General features: G+C 38.2%; 1 protein-coding gene across 2 annotated transcripts in view; it reads left to right on the forward strand.

The window, feature by feature from the left end:
* Window positions 1-22502, forward strand: part of LOC128693715 (transcription factor Sp9-like) — a 195809-nt gene extending 173307 nt beyond the window's left edge. For both annotated transcript variants that reach the window (XM_070091134.1, XM_070091132.1), the window contains exon 4: window positions 19874-22502. In XM_070091134.1, the coding sequence (XP_069947235.1) occupies window positions 19874-20067 (194 nt within the window). In that variant the 3' untranslated portion in view covers window positions 20068-22502. The remainder of the gene's footprint in view (window positions 1-19873) is intronic.
* The last annotated feature ends 1264 nt before the right edge of the window (window positions 22503-23766 follow it).

Raw genomic sequence — 23766 nt, forward strand, 5'->3', positions numbered from 1 at the left:
GCTTAAGGTAAAGATGAAGTTAATGTCTGTTTAATGGATTATCATGTCTGTTGTGGCCTGTTGTCTGGCTGTCACCAGGGAGGGTATTAAATGTTCATATGCAAATGTGCTCTCTCTCTGTCTCTGTCTGTCTGTCTGTCTCTCTCTCTCTCTCTATGTATGTATCTATCTATCTATCTATCTATCTATCTCTATCCGGTGTAAAGAGCACAATGTAAACTAAAAATCTTCACATATCCTAGAACATGTAAAAATAAGAATAGAAAAATATTAGTGTTTTTTGCCTTAATGTCTGACTGAGTCACTACAAGTCATGTTTCATGCAATGTATCAATATATTGTTCGCAGGAATGTTTCTAGTACCGCTCTATTTGTTCCCAAAGCCCAGTTGACCATCATGTATGTCACGTGAGTATTGTCAGTAAGCTCAGCCATTTTTCTTACCTCCTCCTCCTCCTCCTCCACGTCTCCTTTCATCATCCCATCCTCTATTGCCCCATCCTCGACCGTCCCATCCTCCATTTTATTTTCCATCTACTTTCTTTCCACTTACATCCACTCCTCCATCTTTTCTTCCTCAACGTTCCTTCCTTCACCTCCTCCTCGTTTTCTCCCTCTCCTTCCCCCCCCTCTCACCTACTTCTTTAATTTCCTCCTACACCCCCTTCCTCCGTATACCCTTCCTTTTCCTTCTTTAATCCCTTCTTTTCCACTCCCACTTCATAACCTCCCCTTTCCTCCCTACCCCAAATCCTTCCCTACGCCAGTCACCCCTGCACACCCATGTTTATAAGGGGGTTTTAAGCAGGGGTGACTTCGCCAAATACATCAATCAAAAGAACTCAGTCTAATAGCTAGGAAAATCTGGAATGTCACCTGTTTACCCACCTCTCGGACCTCAGGTGTTTGTATATAGCCAAGACAAATGTCCAATTGTAGAAGTATTGAGTAGATAACGAAACTGTATATAACCTGTGCCTTGAGAAAAAAAAACAATTCACTGCTGTATGTATCATAAAAATAAAATCATATTGCGTTTATCAGTCTATCCTTAACATCCGAGCACGATTTCCCATTTTTTTTGACTCAGAAAATATAAATATAGATTTTTTTTTCAAAACACACTCATTCAGAAAAAATTGGAAGAATGTGTGAATGTTTGGAAACACATAAATTTCTCAGTAGGGAACCAGCAAGGTTTGGTCCCCTCATCTCCCTCCCCTAACCCTCTCACGTATGAACACGAAGAGTGAGTCTGTTAAACAGTCCACCCGCCTAATCCGACCTTGTTCCATTTATTAATTTTCCAGTTTAGCTCCCTCAGTCCTCTTTTATCATTCATTCATTACAACATTCAACAAACATTCCCCCCTCCAAAAAAAATAAATAATAAATACATCGTGGTCGGATTATTAAGGGTAGACTGTATAAAGTATGGGTGTCGGCTATGGTGAATGTTTGTCTAGGTTATTTTTAACTGCTTTTAATCTCTCTTATATATAGTGTGTGTGTTCTTCAGAAAACATAAAGAATCTGATTGGAATTATGATGGGAAAGATTTCCGAGTCACTAAAAGGCAGCCGGATGAGTGTTGTTGTCTTATTCAGGCTGCGTATTTATCAGAAAGAAGAGTATAAAATGGATTATAAGATATAAAAACGCTAATGTATGAACGGAAACACGAGAAGATACAGGCATTAAGAAGAGTAGAGTACGTTTGGCTCTCAGCGTGTTGAAGACCTCACACTGTGACAGTTCTCAACCAGTTGAAGACCTCACACTGTGACTGTCCTCAACCAGTTGAAGACCTCACACTGTGACAGTTCTCAACCAGCTGAAGACCTCACACTGTGACTGTCCTCAACCAGTTGAAGACCTCACGCTGTGACTGTCCTCAACCAGTTGAAGACCTCACGCTGTGACTGTCCTCAACCAGTTGAAGACCTCACACTGTGACAGTCCTCAGCGTGTTGAAAAAGTCCTCTTGATAGTGTGCCACTATCATACCAAGTCTGCTCAATCATACAAAAAGCGCCTGTTGTAATCGCGATGAGAGCGTAATACAATCAGAAAAAAGCCAAACTGGGTATAAAGAACATTATTTTCTCTACATACACTGCAAAGACTAACAGAAGGGTTTAATTATTCGTAACTTTAAGAAATTAGTAAGGTATTAATCATTCTGTAAATATATATAAAGACAGGACACGCATCATTGCTTCTTGGTAGAGTAATATTCGGGACTTTGACAGCTAACATGGGAACATTTACGTGTAAATCAGAAGATAAACACAAGTGGAACGACTGAACACGCGAGAAATGACTGGACACAAAAGGAATGACTAAACACAAAAAGAATAACAGAGAGAAAAAAGTTTATAATAGTAAGAATAGAAATAGGTGATTGGATTAATAGTCATAGATCTGGTGGCAACCAGAAGCCAGACCACTGGTACACACTGCTGTGTTTACGTTACTGGAGTAGATTTTAAATGTTGCCACCGAAGTGGCTAGTTTATTGTGCATCCCATATCCATCCTGTGGACGGTAGCGCAAGAGCATATGGATACACAAAGTGGAGTAACATGTGTAGTTACGATAGAAACTACCAATGAAGCCTAAGAGCAATGACTAGACAAGAGAGTCTTTGAAGATTAGTGAAAAATAAAAATAATCACTATATCGTGGGAGGATCAATTCACCAGAAAAACGCGTAATCAGGTGGGGGACCTAATGACGACGTTTTGATCCATTCTGGAACATTGTCAAGGCAGGTAAAAGGACACAAGTGCAACTAATGTGATATTTTACTGTGGCAACGTTTCGTTTTCCAGGAACTTTAAAGCTCCTGGAGAGCGAAACGTTGCCACAGTAAAATGTCACATTAGTTGCACTTGTGTACTTTTATCTAACATATTGTGGGTAATTCTACCAACATTAATACCATAGTCAAGACACACTAGTCCAGGACGACCTAGAAATTCCTCACAAGGCTCTTCTCCTAACTGCCGTTTTTTTTTTTTTTGGCGAATTAGTAAAGAACCTGAACACAGATTCAGAACACGAAGACCTAACTCGAAGTGTGGCGGACAGAGCACAAGACGAATGACAATTTTGAGCACTGGCTAAACACTGACTGAGCACTTAAATAACTAAAAAAACAATGCGTTAAAATAAGCATAAAATAAACACAACCAACAGAACACTGAATGAGCACATATAAAAATACCAAGAAAATAAGGTATAAAAAAGAATAAACACAATGGGAATAACTAAACAAGAAATACTAAGAAGCAAGAAATATAAACACCACGGAACACACACAGAGCAAATAGTAACAACAAGGTTTAAGGGGGGCAAACTGAATGCTGAAATTCTGAAGAGAGAATGAACACGAGAAACATAATGAACACTGAACAGAAGAAATTAAACACCTGTAATACACAGACTACAACATGAACTCAAGGGACATTCAGACAACAGATTGAACACAAAAGAACATTCAGCACACACTCTAGAGTGACATAGAAAGTAATATAAGTGACTGAAGCTTATAAGTGATAGCTAAGAGTCATATGTGACTCCAGTGACCAGAACACCAGAGTAACAACACATTTCATATATATATATACATATATATATATATATATATATATATATATATATATATATATATATATATATATATATATATATATATATATATATATATATATACGTGTGTGTGTGAAACGAAGCCCGTCTACAATGAGGTAGAAACAGTCTTAGAAGATACTATATATTGCGATCTGAGTCTGAGACGATCTTCAGAGGTACATAAAAAAGAGAGGGAAGCTTTGCTTTAAGTAATGAACGGATCACATGTGTGTTGAGGGAGCCACATGTACGTCGCTGGACATCAGCCACATACACCTGACCTGTGGATTGAGTCACCATACAACCCTGTACTACTGAAGACGATCTCGGACGAAGATCGAAATTAAGAGTTTCTTTTTTTAACGCTGCTTCTGTTTTCATTTTTTTTTTTGCAATTCATCATTATTTATCGTTTGTATTCAGTTGGGTGATATTCATTATTTCTCATTGTACTTTCATTCATTTTTCAAGCTGAATTTAATGTATAACCTTCATAGCAGTAGAGTAGACAAAATAATGCCCCAGTGTGTCTTGCTGCATTTTTTTTACAATATAAGAAAGTGTAAAATAGCAAGTGGATCCCTTTACACTTAGTATGAATAAGTGTGGGATCTTTGTGTGACCCACAATGGGATCCTTCTTAGGTGATTCTTTGTGGGGTTCCAGCGGGGATCCCTGTGATAATCTTTGGTGAGATCCTTTGCTGATCTGACGATCCTGTTGGTCGTGTTATCCTTCAGGGAAGGCACTTGCAACACACACTTTCAGATGTTCTTTGCAGAAATCACTTGACAGCTCCTGATCAGCTCTCAGACGTCCTTATCAGAGGTTACTTGACAGCTCCTGATCAGCTCTCAGACATCCTTATCAGAGGTTACTTGACAGCTCCTGATCAGCTCTCAGACGTCCTTATCAGAGGTTACTTGACAGCTCCTGATCAGCTCTCAGACGTCCTTATCAGAGGTTACTTGGCAGCTCCTGATTAGCTCTCAGACGTCCTTATCAGAAGTCCCTTGACAGCTCCTGACCAGCTCTCAGATGTCATTGACAGCTCCTGATCAGCTCTAGGACGTCCTTATCAGAAGTTACTTGTCAGCTCCTGATCAGCTCTCAGATGTCCTTATCAGAAGTCACTTGACAGCTCCTGACAAGCTCTCAGATGTCCTTATCAGAACCTCATTAACAGCTCCTAACTAGCTCTCAGATGTCCTTATCAAAAATCAGTTGACAACTCCTGATTAGCTCTCAGATGTCCTCATCAAAAGTCACTTGACAACTCCTGATCAGCTCTCAGATGTTCTTATCAAAAGTCACTTGACAACTCCTGATCAGCTCTCAGATGTCCTTATCAAAAGTCACTTGACAAATCCTGATCAGCTCTCAGATGTCCTTATCAAAAGTCACTTGACAACTCCTGATCAGCTCTCAGATGTCCTTATCAAAAGTCACTTGACAACTCCTGACCAGCTCTCAGATGTCCTTATCAAAAGTCACTTGACAACTCCTGATCAGCTCTCAGATGTCCTTATCAAAAGTCACTTGACAACTCCTGACCAGCTCTCAGATGTCCTTATCAAAAGTTACTTGACAAATCCTGATCAGCTCTCAGATGTTCTTATCAGAAGTCACTTGACAGCTCCTGCAGTTCCCTCAAGACAAATGGGAGAAATCTAGCTAATATTTACGCTTTACCACAAAGCTAAACGCTTTCCGAAAGTTATACTCCGCCAGACAAGGTCACGATGAATGAAACATATATAACAGCAAGGTCTCTTTTATTTACATATGGGAAGGGAGAATTATATAGGTTAACCAGAGAGGTGAAAGTGGTGTAGGGATGAAAGAAAGTACGACTTACCCTTTCTGGTTCATCTATGCAAGTCTTCGTTCTCGTGTTTATTTGATTGATAAAGCTTCTGGTGAACGAGGCGTCTCTCACGATGAGATTTTGATTTTTTACGCGTTTTATTCATTAATTTGTTAATTGTCAGGAAAATAAGCTTTCCTTGTTGAATATTGCAAATGAAAAAAAAATATTAATCAAAGAAAAATAGAAGATGGTCTTACTGATAAATTCTTAAAGACCTTTATTAACGAATAAAAAATTAATATAATATTTCCTGAATATGTTACAAATTGCAAAAGAAAATAGCTAAAAGAAATATAGTATGAGTCCCCAACCAGGAGGTGATACAAAAGTCTCTTGACTTGGCAAGAGAATTAATCTTCAGCGAGACAGACATCCTCACAGAGACGGAAGCATTGTAACCAATCCTCGCAACTGATTCCTTAGGCCCTCAGATGTTCCATAAGGAGAAACATAGGGAGAAGTCGCTCTTCTGTCAGTGTTGTCTCTCTCTTTCTCTTTCTTTCTCGCTCTGGCGAGATTCGAGACGAGGTGACAGATGGTAGTTGATTACAACCGGTACTGGTGAACTATGACCATAATTTTTAAAGGGGTGGACCGGTAAGCCAGCGGAAGGCCTCAATCAGATGACGGCTGGTCGTCATCTCACTAAGACCTGCGACAGGAAACACTTGCACTGTTTCCTGACGAACCTTACCTAACCTAGGTAATGCTGGCTGAACGTAACTACTGCAGCTTCTCCAGTACACCTCCCCGTCTTCATCAGTAGTCTCAGCTTCAGCAACAAGCATCCCATAGTGTTCACCCAGGAAGCTATGAATACCATCATAACTAAACCAGAAAAATGAAGAGTGAATAAAAAATGAAATCCACTGTTACGTACAATGCAAATGAATGTATAGAAATAAAATACAATAATACAGAAAGTAAGGAGCGTCACACTGCAGCTGTTTTGTCCAGAGAAAAAATTCGAAAGTCCCCAGTCTTCATAAAATATTCAGTAAAGGTAACAGAAATAATCCACACAAGACAGAGGAATGTTTACGTAAAGTACAAGAGACAGGTGAAGTAACTCGTCAAAGGGACAAGTAGAAGAAAAGGACTGATAATGTGAATAGTGGAGAAGACATTCGCTAAGTAAAGAGTCACCTCACAGACAACGATCCTTCACAAGGAAGGGAAATACTACAACAAATTCACGAGTCCCGCATGTAAATTTATCACTATTAAATCCTCTTCCTTGGATCCTGTAAAACGATGTCATGGGAGAAAAACACAAGAAAGACACAACTGCAGTATAAAACGATTCTTTATTGATGACGTTTCACCCACAAGGTGAGGTGTATGACGTTCTATAGTAGCATATTGTTGCTTGTAGCACCAAGGACAGTCCATGTACGTGGCACGGACCAACAATGTCACTAACAATGATGAAGAAACGACGCAGGTGAGATATATATATATATATATATATATATATATATATATATATATATATATATATATATATATATATACATATACAGCTTTCATGTGCCCAGAGGAGTACCTGTTGGTGATGCAGTAGGTACTACAACACCTCTGGGTAAAGGGGACCCCAGAGAACAGGTGAGCATGGTACAGGTGCTCACTCCTTCCTCATGGAGCAGAGAGCTGGGTATAGTTGGCCACCACTACCCTAGCGTAAAACTAAACTGAGTACAGATGACCACCATTTATTTAGGGTTCAGGTGAGATTGGTACAGCGAACTACCACCGCTCCAGGGAACACATATTAGCAGGGTACATAGACCTCTGGTCCTAAGTACAGAGGTCTGCCACTTTGTAAACTGGGAAGAAAACAAACTTACACATATTAAGGAAAATGGTATCATTGTGTACTTGCAGTGTTCCAGTGTTCCATGTTATTAATAATTTGTTGGCAGCTTCGTTGTAGTATCCAGAGTTTCTGGGATATTGTTACTTAACACGACTCTTAACTTTTCTTCAAGAAGTAAAATGTAGAGTTAGAGCTTCTGCCTCTCTAAAGGTGAGGTTGTGAGAGCCTAGTGTGAACTCTGCTGAGTGAGTGTGAGGCTGTGAGAGTCGAGTGTGAACTCTGCTGAGTGAGTGTGAGGCTGTGAGAGTCGAGTGTGAACTCTCCTGAGTGAGTGTGAGGCTGTGAGAGCCTAGTGTGAACTCTGCTGAGTGAGTGTGAGGCTGTGAGAGTCGAGTGTGAACTCTGCTGAGTGAGTGTGAGGCTGTGAGAGTCGAGTGTGAACTCTGCTGAGTGAGTGTGAGGCTGTGAGAGTCGAGTGTGAACTCTGCTGAGTGAGTGTGAGGCTGTGAGAGCCTAGTGTGAACTCTGCTGAGTGAGTGTGAGGCTGTGAGAGTCGAGTGTGAACTATGCTGAGTGAGTGTGAGGCTGTGAGAGTCGAGTGTGAACTCTGCTGAGTGAGTGTGAGGCTGTGAGAGTCGAGTGTGAACTCTGCTGAGTGAGTGTGAGGCTGTAAGAGTCGAGTGTGAACTCTGCTGAGTGAGTGTGAGGCTGTGAGAGTCGAGTGTGAACTCTGCTGAGTGAGTGTGAGGCTGTGAGAGTCGAGTGTGTACTCTGCTGAGTGAGTGTGAGGCTGTGAGAGTCGAGTGTGTACTCTGCTGAGTGAGTGTGAGGCTGTGAGAGTCGAGTGTGTACTCTGCTGAGTGAGTGTGAGGCTGTGAGAGTCGAGTGTGAACTCTGCTGAGTGAGTGTGAGGCTGTGAGAGTCGAGTGTGTACTCTGCTGAGTGAGTGTGAGGCTGTGAGAGTCGAGTGTGAACTCTGCTGAGTGAGTGTGAGGCTGTGAGAGTCGAGTGTGTACTCTGCTGAGTGAGTGTGAGGCTGTGAGAGTCGAGTGTGTACTCTGCTGAGTGAGTGTGAGGCTGTGAGAGTCGAGTGTGAACTCTGCTGAGTGAGTGTGAGGCTGTGAGAGTCGAGTGTGAACTCCGCTGAGTGAGTGTGAGGCTGTGAGAGTCGAGTGTGAACTCTGCTGAGTGAGTGTGAGGCTGTGAGAGTCGAGTGTGTACTCTGCTGAGTAAGTGTGAGGCTGTGAGAGTCGAGTGTGAACTCTGCTGAGTGAGTGTGAGGCTGTGAGAGTCGAGTGTGTACTCTGCTGAGTGAGTGTGAGGCTGTGAGAGTCGAGTGTGTACTCTGCTGAGTGAGTGTGAGGCTGTGAGAGTCGAGTGTGTACTCTGCTGAGTGAGTGTGAGGCTGTGAGAGTCGAGTGTGTACTCTGCTGAGTGAGTGTGAGGCTGTGAGAGTCGAGTGTGTACTCTGCTGAGTGAGTGTGAGGCTGTGAGAGTCGAGTGTGTACTCTGCTGAGTGAGTGTGAGGCTGTGAGAGTCGAGTGTGTACTCTGCTGAGTGAGTGTGAGGCTGTGAGAGTCGAGTGTGTACTCTGCTGAGTGAGTGTGAGGCTGTGAGAGTCGAGTGTGTACTCTGCTGAGTGAGTGTGAGGCTGTGAGAGTCGAGTGTGTACTCTGCTGAGTGAGTGTGAGGCTGTGAGAGTCGAATGTGAACTCTGCTGAGTGAGTGTGAGGCTGTGAGAGTCGAGTGTGTACTCTGCTGAGTGAGTGTGAGGCTGTGAGAGTCGAGTGTGTTCTCTGCTGAGTGAGTGTGAGGCTGTGAGAGTCGAGTGTGTACTCTGCTGAGTGAGTGTGAGGCTGTGAGAGTCGAATGTGAACTCTGCTGAGTGAGTGTGAGGCTGTGAGAGTCGAGTGTGAACTCTGCTGAGTGAGTGTGAGGCTGTGAGAGTCGAGTGTGTACTCTGCTGAGTGAGTGTCAGGTCTTGTAACCTGCGTCTTGATGGCTCCTTTTATCAAACATAAATTAAACATATTATACACGCATGGCCAGAAATAAAATCTCCCGACTTCAGCATATATAATGATTGCAATAAATTGTGCGCTACGAGCTTAAAATTATATTTTTATGATATTATTGTGAAATAAGCAAAGTTTGAGGAGGCAGACATTATTTTTTTTTGTGTAGAAGAGAATACGTGTGTAAACACACACACACACACAAAAGCATACACATATACATATCTTATTATCTCAACAAATTTCGTTTTATTTTTTTTTTTACATATCGGCCATTTCCGTCCAACATATAATGACGGAAAAAGAGAAAACACTTTCCCCATCATTCGTTCAATCACCGTCTTGTCAGAAGCATGCTGACATCACAGCTCAGATGACCATCGGAACTGCAACATCCCGCAGCCCTACTCATGTCTCTATAATTCTTGGGCTATCTCACTTTTTTTATTTTCATATATGTAAAGCGACTATACTTTCTGTCAAGCCTTCGATTTCTTTCCTTCTTCACAAATTAAGCGAATTCACCAACTATTGCAACCTCACGTCGACATTCGAAGAAGGAAAGCCTCCTTATTTCTAAGAAACCCTATATACTGCTAATGCATCACCTGCAACTTTCTTACCACACATCTCAAAGTAACTACAGAAATACAAAATATGTTTATAAGTATTTTCCCCATGAATCGTATTAATTATTAAATCATATCGCACATACAACTTCCTCTAATATCACTGTATTAATGGGATACAACACCCACACGTTGATGACTGTATTAATGGCATACAACACCCACACGTTGATGACTGTATTAATGGTATACAACACCCACACGTTGATGACTGTATTAATGGTATACAACACCCACACGTTGATGACTGTATTAATGGTATACAACACCCACACGTTGATGACTGTATTAATGGTATACAACGCCCACACGTTGATGATTAACACGTTGGGTATCTTCACCGTGAAGATGTAACTTTACCCAGTCAATGTTAAGGTTACATCCTGGAGGCAGTGGAAGATAAGGTATTGAGTCCCTCAGCCTTGATCAATGTAAAGAAAAGGCAGGAGACAAAATAACTGTAATACATCAACACAAACTACCAGTCTGGCCTCCATAACACATGCCTAACACACACACTCACACACCCACTACCAACCTACATCCAACCCTTACAAAAAATATTTCCACAGCATTATGCTAGACTCAAAGACTGACACATTATCCAACACTTTAGCCAACCACTGCAGACATGTCAACACAATAGAAAAATATATATTTCCCGTTAGCGAATATGACAATAACGTCCGTTTATGGCATCCAAATCTCCCCTTTTATCCTGCCGTTAATCCTGTTTTACTACCGCAATTAGAGGGATTACAAGAATTAGACTGGAATTACATAGCTCAAGAATTCAAAATAGTTTTGTGTTTGTTTGTTGGAAGTTAAAAGTTGCCATCAAGACGTAATAGACTCTAAAGGGCATTTAGTTCGTCATGAAAACATACAAATTATATTGTTATAATGTTGATGGAATACAGGGAGTTGGGGCGAGTGGTGGGGTTTACGGTGGGGTTCCCCAACCTTACAACACCTCTGGTGTTGGCGGTGGCGTGGTAGTGGTGGTGGTGTTGGCGTTGGTGGTGGTGTTGGTGTTAGTGGTGGTGGTGGCGGCGCTGGTGGAATAGAAGGTAATGGTGGTGATGGTGGCAGAACCGTGTCAATAATCATTTGCCTTTTGTATTGACCACGTCACTCTTTATGTAAATATATATATATATATATATATATATATATATATATATATATATATATATATATAAAATTGTCATATATCACTTGTCATGTTCCATTTTCAATTTTGCCTTCATATAAACATCTTTGATACAAATTACTATAATAATCGTCAGTTATCAAATTATTTGCTCAAATTTTCATGAGATTATATTTTCGTTAATGTTATTACTGTTACTAATTTCTGCTAAAATACTATATTGTTATTTTTATATATATTTTGCTGTAGATAAGTACTTTTAATAATTATAATTATTTTATTATTAGACATATTTATTATTAATATTTTTATTATTATTATTATTATTATTATTATTATTATTATTATTATTATTATTATTATTATAATATTATTATTATTATTATTATTATTATTATTATTATTATTATTATTATAGTTATTATTATTATTGTTGTTCATTCTTTCTATTACTATCATCATTTTTTTGCAATTTATTATAACACGTTTGTTAATAAATGTAAAAAATATATAGCAAAAACTGGATACATTTTGTCAAAAAATGTCATCATATATGGTGAACATTTTTACCAAATAATATAATTTTTCTCACTTTTTTGACCTATATAATAACTTATATTATTATTTTTTTCACTGCGAGGCTTTTTTAAATTTATTAAAATTATATATACAAAGTGTATCGTTACTAATTATTATATTAATCAGGTTATTATATTTTGTAAGTGATTTTTTTTTCAGGAATGACTAAAATTTAGTGTCACGTGTGTAAGTTGTAGGATCACTATTGTAAAATCGCTTTATAAGACGATTTTTGTAAAGTAGGGAGAGGGGGGGGGAAGGCGTTCTGAAATGTGGTGTCATGTGTCAGTATTGTTGCAATATTGCAGCCAATACTGTTGCAATATTAAACATTGTCAGATCTTCTTTATTTGTGCTTCCCATGGCGACGGTGTGTGTGTGTGTGTGTGTGTGTGTGTGTGTGTGTGTGTGTGTGTGTGTGTGTGTGTGTGTGTGTGTGTGTGTGTGTGTGTGTGTACTCACCTATTTGTACTCACCTATTTGTGGTTGCAGGGGTCGAATCCTAGCTCCTGTGTGTGTGTGTGTGTGTGTGTGTGTGTGTGTGTGTGTGTGTGTGTGTGTGTGTGTGTGTTTAGAAATCTTCTTTATCAATTTCATTATGTTCATTTATAACTTTATATAAATTTTTATGTTTCTTCTTTACTTTCCATCATAATTCAGTTTCAGGTATGGTAGCTTAGTGGCTCTAATTTGCATCTTTTCTAACTTACCTACTCGTATTTTTTTTTCGGTCGTGGGCACCACATAGCTGCTTCACATTTCAATTTTGATTCAGCATTTCACAACAAGGATTTTTAGCATTTCTCTGGTCAAGTATTTGAAGGGTATTTTATTCTTATATAGAGTAGCACATGAGTTTCTCACAATATTATTTGCATGATTTGCTGACAACCTTTTTATAATAATAAATTCTGGGCCCTTTTTCAGAATTCTGCGCCTCTCTGTTGAGAATTCTGCGCCTCTCTGTTGAGAATTCTGGGCCGGCCCTTTTTTCAGAATTCTGCGCCTCTCTGTTGAGAATTCTGGGCCCTTTTTCAGAATTCTGCGCCTCTCTATTCAGAATTCTGGGCCCTTTTTCAGAATTCTGCGCCTCTCTGTTCAGAATTCTGGGCCCTTTTTTCAGAATTCTGCGCCTCTCTGTTCAGAATTCTGGGCCCGTCTATTCAGAATTCTGGGCCAGTTTATTCAGAATTCTGGGCCAGTCTATTCAGAATTCTGGGCCTCTCTCTCTGTTCAGAATTTCAGAATTTTTAATACTATTAATACTCTTCATGCGACCTGATTTTGCTCTCTTCCATTTCCTTTACTTGACATTTATCTTCATTCAATGCCATCAAACATCTATCACTCGATTTATTCGGTTTATCTAAGTCATCTTGTATTGATTTACAATCATTATTCTTGTTTATGTTATCTAAAATTTTTGTATCATCCTCAAACTTATACACAGTTTTTTTATTCTTTCTCATGAGTTATTATTTATATAAATTAATATATTGTAGGAGTAAGTGTTGATTCTATTGGCTCCCCACTTGTGACATCTCCCCACTTGTGACGTCTCCCCACTTGTGACATTTCCCCCACTTGTGACATTTCCCCACTTGTGACATTTCCCCCACTTGTGACGTTTCCCCACTTGTGACATTTCCCCCACTTGTGACATTTCCCCACTTGTGACATTTTCCCCACTTGTGACATCTCCCCACTTGTAACATCTCTCCACTTTTCACATTTTCCTCACCAGCAGAACGTCTCTCCTCCTTTTATTCCTCTTGTCTTTGCAGTTTCTAGTTTAGATTTTCTTCTTTAACTCTCTCTCTCAAAATTTTTTTTTTTAAATGTAGATTAATGCAAATATTTCTTTCTTAAACAATTTAGGTGGCTTTGACATAAGAACTTAATGGATTTAAATATACATCAATTTACAGATCGCAAAAAGAATTATTTACTAATTAGCTGGGTTTTTGCTCTTCAAATATTTTATCCAGACTCCTTTGATTTTTTTTTCAGTATTTTTACAACAACACGTGTGAGTTACACTGGATTATAGTTAAATAGATCTTCCCTGTTACTATTTTTAAATATTAGCACAATATGTGCCATCCTCCATCTGTCTTCCACTTTACCTTCCTGTAATCCTGTAATTCTTAAGAATTATTCAGCAGTGAGCAGCGTAAATCTTCTGTATATTCTTTTAACACCCAAAGTTGATGTCCCGTCTGGTCCTCTTGATTTTGTTTTCTTTACGGTATTTATAAGAAATTTATTTACTTCTTCCTTAGTTATTTCCTTACCTCTACAACTAATTCTCCACTTCCCTGTTTCTTCGCCTCTCTGTCTGTCTCCCTCTCCTATATATACTGTCCCCCTCACCTTCGTGTGTTAGTGTGACTTGGAAATGGTCTAAGTCGGTCAGAAACGTGGTTACATGCTTCTCTCTCCTACGTGCGGGTTATTTGTGTATTGTTCCAGTCACGGTATTGTGTCTGTTTGCTCTTTCTTCTTAACTTATTTCATTATCCTCTATTCCAGATCTCGGTTTTGGGATTCAAGTCACTTATACTCAATTTTTTTTTGTCAAGTCACTCTGAAACTTTATATTAAATACCTCAGACATTTTCTCCTCAACCTCAGTGAATTTGTCCTTGTCCTTCATTCTTTATAATTTGTCAACATTTAATTTACATTTTTTCAAGTTAGAATAAAAATTTTTGGGTCTACTTTGCTCTTATCCACTATTTCACTTCCAATGTTTCTGCCTTCCTTCCTTCCTTCCTTCCTTCCTTCCTTCCTTCCTTCCTTCCTTCCTTCTCACATTTACATATTCCTGTCTGACCTGTTCTAATCTCTGGCTACCTTTTTGATTTTCCCGTTTTGTCTATTACTTCCCACATCTTTCATTTTTTTTCATACCTCTGCAGCACCTTTCAATAAACCATTATGTCTTATATTCCTTTTAGAGTCAAGAGCCTTCAGTGATGACATAGATTCAGTAATAATCATAGAGTCAAGTTTAGTGTCAGAAGTCAACTTCAGCGCCATTACGATGGCCAACAATTTAGTTTGCAGTGTAGACGCACAGTTTGATTCCAGTTACTTATACGTAACAAATCACTATGTATAAATTATTTACATCGCCTTGCAATATTATGGCCATTTGTTATTTCTAAGATCTTTTCTTTAAATCATTGTGATTATTCTTTCACATAATCTTGTCGTTCTGGTTTATTTATTTATTTTTTTATTATTTATTAAGTTACTTAAGAGCATATGTCATCTACAAACGAAAATAATCTCCCTAATTGGATTTATATAGTTTATATTGATAATTTCTTCTACTGCTCTAAGAAATGTACTCTACCACCTCGGTTTATTGGGAACCTCCCTCTCTCCACTTTGAATATCTTCCTAAATCTTCTGCTGAGGTCTTCATATACTTCCTGGTGACTCTTTGTCAGCTCCACTCTTGTCACCACAGACAGTGTGTCACCTTCTCTCACACTCTTGTCACCACAGACAGTGTGTCACCTTCTCTCACACTCTTGTCACCACAGACAGTGTGTCACCTTCTCTCACACTCTTTTCACCACAGACAGTGTGTCACCTTCTCTCACACTCTTGTCACCACAGACAGTGTGTCACCTTCTCTCACACTCTTGTCACCATAGACAGTGTGTCACCTTCTCTCACACTCTTGTCACCACAGACAGTGTGTCACCTTCTCTCACACTCTTGTCACCACAGACAGTGTGTCACCTTCTCTCACACTCTTGTCACCACATTCGTATACTGTCACATGAAAGTCTCTACACATTTACAAATCTGACTTAAAATTCAATCACAGTTTTAGCTTCCTAAGCAGTCCGTAAAATTTCTTTATATAAAAAATTACAATAACATTTGACTGCGACTCTTCATCAATATTTCCCTTAATAAATTATGTAATAACGTCTTTATATTAACAGATTCTTCCCTCTCGCAAATAATATTAATATATTTTGAGTGTCTCATTTTTTGCTTTGGATATTTATCACTGATTTTTTTTTTCGTTTTTGGATTTCACTTTCCTTAGTATATATTATTTTTAGCAGTAATACAATTCTTCATTTTTTCCTCCTCTGTTTCTTCTTCACAAATTCAACCTCATTTAAATTTTTTTTTTTTCAAATTTAGTTTCAGGTAAACTGTATGAAGTCTCTTTTCATTAATAAAATCCCATTTTTTTTTCATTTTTTATATTACTTTATTCACATTAGTTTACATTATATTTACAAATGTATTTATTTCACTATTTCCCTTCTTCCATTTACTATAATTCTTTTTACTATCTATCTTCTGCTCATTTTTTTTTTTTTTAGAAAATATTGATTGGATCGTTCATTCCTGTTACTCTGAAAAAACAATATTTTCGTCATAATTTTTAGCTTTATTTAACGTTTCAGACCATTCATAAAATCTTTCAATTTTTTCAGTCCTCTCTTTGGAGGTCGTATTTAATATATGTATATTCTTAACGACTTCCAGTTGATATTCTTAGCTCACTTTAGCATATCTTTACTGTTATACTCACCTAGTTATGGTTGCGGGGGTTTATTCACAGCTCCTGGCCCCGCCTCTTCACCTGGCCACTACCCGGTCACTCTTCCCGCTCCGTGAGCTTTATCATACCTCTTCTTAAAGCTATGTATGGATCCTGTGTGTGTGTGTGTGTGTGTGTGTGTGTGTGTGACGAGTGTCTCCTGGGAAGCTCCCTGTCTCCCTTTTATTCCTACTAATGAAATCTACAAATCTTTGGACAACATAATACATATATATATTCATCTAAATAATCTGAAAAGTATCCATAGAAATAATAATTGATTTTTAAACAACTGAGAGTGATACAATTAATAAATAATTTTTAAGAAAATCTAGACGTAAAATACTTGGTTATAAGAAGAAATAATGACTAATCACAGTTAATTTATTAAAGACCAATAAGTCAATAATCTCTCCAGATGTTAATGCATAAGAGTTGACTGGTACTTCATATATATATATATATATATATATATATATATATATATATATATATATATATATATATATATATATATATATATATATATATATATATATATATATATATATATATATATATATATATATATATATATATTCATTAATTTTCTTAAAACTCTCAAAAAAGACACAGTATTTACATACATTACAAGTTGACTAGAATGCTACATATATATTTTTATTTAACTCTAGCTAAATCATAAAATTATATGATGTAGACTACTTTCAGTCTTGCCTTAAGTACTCTAATATGTCTGAGTACTTTTTATAATTTGTTTAGCCTGCATATTTTGACGTAGTTATTATAATACAAATACTTTAACTTCTATTAATTGCAAATTTTATACTAGTGTCTGTAAGGTCTAGAAATTTTTAGAATAATTGCCAAAAGTGTGAGGGAATAATTTTTTTAGCACTACCAGACACCCCTGAAGATAGGAGTAAACATTTATTCCGAATTTAAAACATTGAGTCCATGGCTATTACCTGGACGACAGAGGAGACAACGTGGACGACGAACACACAAGGAACAGCGTCTCTCTTAATAGAACTTTGTCACGTTGACGAAGCTTCCCAGTTCATGTGATGTTATTGCAATGAAATCTTAAGCTGTTTCTCCTGTGTGTTTGTCAGCTACGGCTCTTCCTTCATGTCTTGTGTGTCATTCAGAATTTCTCTCACACTTGGCTATTAAGGGAATAATATGAAAATTATTCATAAGGATTTAAAAAGGAAGAGCCGTGAGTTGCTGCAGGTTGACACGAGACACACCTCGCTAGGTGGGTTGTAATACTGTGCTCTAAGTCACAATACTGTGGATGGAACGATTCACAATTAACCCAGAGTCACATTACTGTGGCTGGAACAATTAACAATTAACCCAGGGCCACAATACTGTGGCTGGAACAATTAACAATTAACCCAGGGCCACAATACTGTGGCTGGAACAATTCACAATTAACCCAGGGCCACAATACTGTGGCTGGAACAATTCACAATTAACCCAGGGCCACAATACTGTGGCTGGAACAATTCACAATTAACCCAGAGCCACAATACTGTGGCTGGAACAATTCACAATTAACCCAGGGCCACAAAACTGTGGCTGGAACAATTCACAATTAACCCAGGGCCACAATACTGTGGCTGGAACAACTCACAATTAACCCAGGGCCACAATACTGTGGCTGGAACAATTCACAATTAACCCAGGGCCACAATACTGTGGCTGGAACAATTCACAATTAACCCAGGGCCACAAAACTGTGGCTGGAACAATTCACAATTAACCCAGGGCCACAATACTGTGGCTGGAACAACTCACAATTAACCCAGGGCCACAATACTGTGGCTGGAACAATTCACAATTAACCCAGGGCCACAATACTGTGGCTGGAACAATTCACAATTAACCCAGGGCCACAATACTGTGGCTGGAACAATTCACAATTAACCCAGGGCAACAATACTGTGGCTGGAACAATTCACAATTAACCTACATTTTGGAGATGGAAAATAGATAACGTTACGGTCCGTTCTGTACCCCTTATCAGTTGAAATAGAGAAATAACAACTAGTTTTCTGTTATTAAAGTCCTATAGACTACACACGGATCATTTAAGCTTCATTTCAAATGTACAATAAGATTAAAAAACACTACCGTCCTTAAAATAATAATTAAAATAAAATCTTAAGTACATACACCCTGAGAGATAAGCATCTCTTTGTAAAAACTCAAGATAAGTCGTATAAAATAACTGTCAGTGAATAAGCATAAAGTTGGACGGTGACTCGAACTGTGGTCCATGAGAGTATATATATTTTATTGTTCTGTAAGTGGAAGAATAGGAGGGAAAAAAACAGACTTGATGGTGTTTTAAAAGTGATTAAAACCTTGTCTTATTTTCATATTCCATGCGCGGGTTGTGAAGTGTTTATATATAAATATATATATATATATATATATATATATATATATATATATATATATATATATATATATATATATATATATATATATATATATATATATATATATATATATATATATATATATATATATTATTTTATTAACACATCGGCCTTCTCCCACCAAGGCAGGGTGGCCCGAAAAGCAAAAACTTTCATCATCATTCACTCCATCACTGTCTTGCCAGAGGCGTCCTTGCACTAGTTATTAAACTTCAACATTAACACCCCTCCTTCATAGTGCAGACAATGTATTTCTCATCTCCAGGATTCAAGTCCAGCCTTCCGGTTTCCCTGAATCCCTTCATAAATATTACTTTGCTCACACTCCAACAGCACGTCAATTCCTAAAAACCATTTGTCTCCATTCGCTCCTAACACACTCACACATGCTTGCTGGAATTCAAAGTCCTTCGCACACAAAACCTTCTTTACCCAATCCCTCCAACCTTTCCTAGGCCGACCCCTACTCAGCCTTCCCTTCAATACAGATTTATACACTCTCGAAATCATTCTATTTTGTTTCAGCCTCTTTACATGTCCGAATTTCTTCAACCCCCCCCTCCCCTCAGCCCTCTGGATAATAGTTTTAGTAATCCCGCACGTCCTCCTAATTTCCAAATTATGAATTCTGCATTATATTCACACCACACAATGCCCTCAGACATGACATCTCCACTGCCTCCAGCCTTCTCCTTGTTGCAACATTCACCACCCATGTTTTACACACATATAAGAGCTCTGGTATAACTATACTCTCATATATATATATATATATATATATATATATATATATATATATATATATATATATATATATGCATATATATATATATATATATATATATATATATATATATATATATATATATATATATATATATATATATATATATATATATATATATATATATATATATATATATATATATATATATATATATATATATATATATATATATATATATATATATGCATATATATATATATATATATATATATATATATATATATATATATATATATATATATATATATATATATATATATATATATATATATATATGTTACCATGACACCAGTGGTCTCCTGTGAGAGCAGCCACGAATCTGGCAGTAATAGTGTGTTTTTTGCCCATGGGTCCAGGACCGGCGCCCAGGAGACAACAGCGGGGACCTCCAGCCCGGGACAAATGCAACGGAGACGGAGGCCGCAACAGCGACGGGCAGCTATCGCGAGGACCCACGCCCAGGGCCCAGTCGCCGGCTACCACCGTAGTCCGCATCGCCGACATCAAGCGGAGTCCTAGTCCCCGACCTGCGTGTCCGTCGCCTGACTAATATCCGACACTGTCTCTTGTTTTTCCATCACCCCCTTCCCCAAGGGGGTGTATTTTGTACCATACTGTAATATTTTTTTAAAAAAGTGATTTTATGAAGTGTTATTTGTAGCGTTTTTTTTCATGTAATAACGATTAATGGTGATGGAAGAGTCATGATAATATTAACCAATAAATAACAAAAAAAAAAAAAAATACTGTAAAAGACGGCCTGATAAAGTGTTTTCATCAGTCAATTTTTAGGAACTTGCAGTGAATTTCTCGACACAAGAGGGTCAGTCTGTCTACTTTAGCCATCCAAATTTCTCAGTATTTATTCCAAGACGCATATACGAATCCCCCTTTTTTCCCATGCCGTACCCATCCCCCACCCCAGCCATGTATGACCCCCTCCCCTCCCCCGCCGGTTCCCCCTTCCTCCCCCCCACAGGAGGGGGAGGGAAGAAAGTCAAACAAGAGAGATTTCACAGGTGGAGCAACACAATCAAAAACTAATACGTGGGGAGCCCTCCACTACACTAAGTGGAGTGCTCTCCACCACACTGTAGAAGGCTCTCCACCTCACGTGGAGAGTCTTCTACGACACTGTGTGGATTATCTTCTACGACACAACGCGTGGTGTACTCCAGCCTCACACGGTGGAGTACATGCCACACTAATTAGCAGGGCGTTATACCAGTCCTTTATATCTTCTCTTGACACTAATCTAATAATTGATAACTGGGTCATTGCAGCGGTACAGCGTGTGTTGTACAGGTGGAACAGCTGCAACTCTCAGCTGGTATCGAGGCCCAGATACAGAGACTTTCTAACCTCTGAAGCACTAGTTAATAAACATATAACACAGTCTTTGAGTGAAAATCTTTCAGTGATCCCAGCTTGACCATCGTGAAAGACGCTTTAGTACACATGAGGATATTTCTCAGAGGAAGCGTTTCATCACAAGTGACTTCTTCAGGACTAAAGAAGTCATTCGTGGTGAAACTTGTCCTTAAAGAAAGTACTTAGTTCTACGTAAGCATTTGTCTCCACATTGTTGGTATCACAGTAGCATGCACGTCCCTGACCACCAGTCGAGCTTCACAGTTCTTATTATAATTACGAGTTTGTTGAGAATTTCACCTGAGGATTTTTGGTGATATATTTTCAAATAGGAAAGATATAACGATGAAAGGAGAAACACATTAGTGGTTAAAAGTAATTTATAATTTCTTGATTTTGTTTTATAATTAATCAGAAAAAAAAATTCTGATGGAAAGATTTCATGGTAAATGCGAACCAAAAATTTGACTCAATTTTAGCCTCATGCGATGATTTCGTTGATGCTAAATCTGTGTTCATGTGTTGCTTCGAGAAAATTATTTTTTTACAAGATAAATAAAATCTGCAAAATTTTTTTTGCTAGGTACTCACATTTATTAAAAAAAAAATAGTGAGCTATTATCATACACAGATATAAAAGAAAAATCATAAATATGATAATTTTATACAATACTTATCAAATAGATCCTGTTTTTATTGTATAAATCGACGTCTCAGAAAGGTGTGAGGCGTTGGCCAACATTTATGAAATTCTTGCTACAAATTTGCATATATAAAAAAGTGACGCTCTGCAGCGCATTTACAAATGGGTGTTGATTGCCTTTATAAAGAAGAAAACAATCATATGCCATATTTGTCAGCTAGTGCTCAAGCCAATGTCATATATATATCTCAAGATTTTTACGTTGGAATAAAAATAAGTTGTTTTGTGAATATCAGTAAATTAAATTCTTCATTTTCTCGCTCAAATCCGTCATTCCAAAACTGCGTCTAATTGCTATATTGCAAAGGAGAAAAAAATATCAAATGTTACCTTAATGTCAAGAGATTCTCCACAAAGTTGAGTGTAACGCCCACAATATTTTGTTAAACCTCGTAGCTCTTCAAGGCCGAAGACCTCAAGCGGCATCGATCATTTCTTTAATATTTCATGTCTTAGCGAAGACGCCAATGAAGGGCACTTCTTGTACACCAGTTGAGTTAGTAAGTGGAGCTCTGGTGCGTTGTGTGCTGGGATGTTGTTGAAGGGAGACTTCTGTTAGGATACCACTGGAGGGAGACGTCAGCCAGGATGCTACTGGAGGGTGACGTTAGCCATGATGCCACTGGAGGGAGACGTTAGCCAGGATACTACTGGAGGGTGACGTTAGCTAGGATGCCACTGGAGGAAGACATCTACTAACATACCCACTGGAGGGAGAAGTTCCCTAGGAGAGCGCAAAGGAAGTGTTTTTGCCTTACGAAGCAGTTATGCTAAGCAAAGATACTCGAAGCGGGCTCTCACTGGAACAAATTGCACACACGCACACACACACACACACACACACACACACACACACACACACACACACACACACACACACACACACACACACACACACACACGCATACACACACGCACACACACACAAATAAACAAACGCACACACACACACACACACAAGGGGAGAAGAGAGGCCTGGATCTAAGACTCGATCCCTACAAGCACATACAGATGAACATTTATACGCCAGAGCACACTGAACAATAACTACAAACTGTACATGGGACGTTACATGCACTGAGGACGGGACACTAGCGATGTAACTCTGTTATTGTTACCACAAACACTGAAGACGGCACACCACCAACATAGCTCTATTCCTTCTAACCACAAATAAGCAATGCTAAATAGTAAAACACACAGTAAGCCAGTGTGTGGGAGATGCCAAGTCTTCGACCTTGAAGAGTGCTGAGTTTTGCAGTTGTTCAAGCCATTGTTCTACCTCCTTTCGTGATTTTCAGTGTATTTAATTTCTAATATCAGATATTCATGAGTCCAGATCACAGAAGCCGGCGCACCTAATTACACTCTTCATATATATATATATAATATATATATATATATATATACATATATATATATATATATATATATATATATATATATATATATATATACATATATATATATATATATATATATATATATATATATATATATATATATATATATATATATATATATATATATACATATATATATATAAGTAGGTGAGGTGTTGTAGGTGGAGTGACCAACTCAGGTGCAGAACAAACACCTCTCCAACACAGCAGTCATCCTCTCACCAACAATGGATGACCACAACACCAGCCTCTTTTGGCCCCTCACACACTGTTATGTTCTGCTATTGTACAGTCACTCGTATACCACAGGGTAATATAAGTTGAAATAGAGACAGAGAGACAAGCAGAGAGAAGAAAGAGAGAGAGAGAGAGAGAGAGAGAGAGAGAGAGAGAGAGAGAGAGAGAGAGAGAGAGAGAGAGAGAGAGAGAGAGAGAGAGAGAGAGAGAGAGAGAGAGAGAGTGAGAAGAGAGAGAGAAGAGAGATAAAGGAGCAAATGCGACGTTACAACCTGAATATATTTATTCTTGTCATTACACCGTGAGTTACCTGCTCCTCAGAAGATTGTACGGCCTATAATGTATGGTCTCTCTTGATTAAATTGCCAAAACACACAAAGGAAGTAGTAACTGGTTATCGAGACTTATTTCTTCGTTGTGCTCGGTTGGTTCCAGCTGCTGCAAGCTGCTGCTAGCTTCCTCCAGCTGTTTCTCCATCTGCCTAAAAAGTTCTCTCCCAGTTGCTATCAGCTGTTCCCAGCTGCCATCAGCTGTT

The sequence above is a fragment of the Cherax quadricarinatus genome, chromosome 34, assembly GCF_038502225.1.
Source record: "Cherax quadricarinatus isolate ZL_2023a chromosome 34, ASM3850222v1, whole genome shotgun sequence".
In the NCBI taxonomy this organism is placed as follows: domain Eukaryota; kingdom Metazoa; phylum Arthropoda; class Malacostraca; order Decapoda; family Parastacidae; genus Cherax; species Cherax quadricarinatus.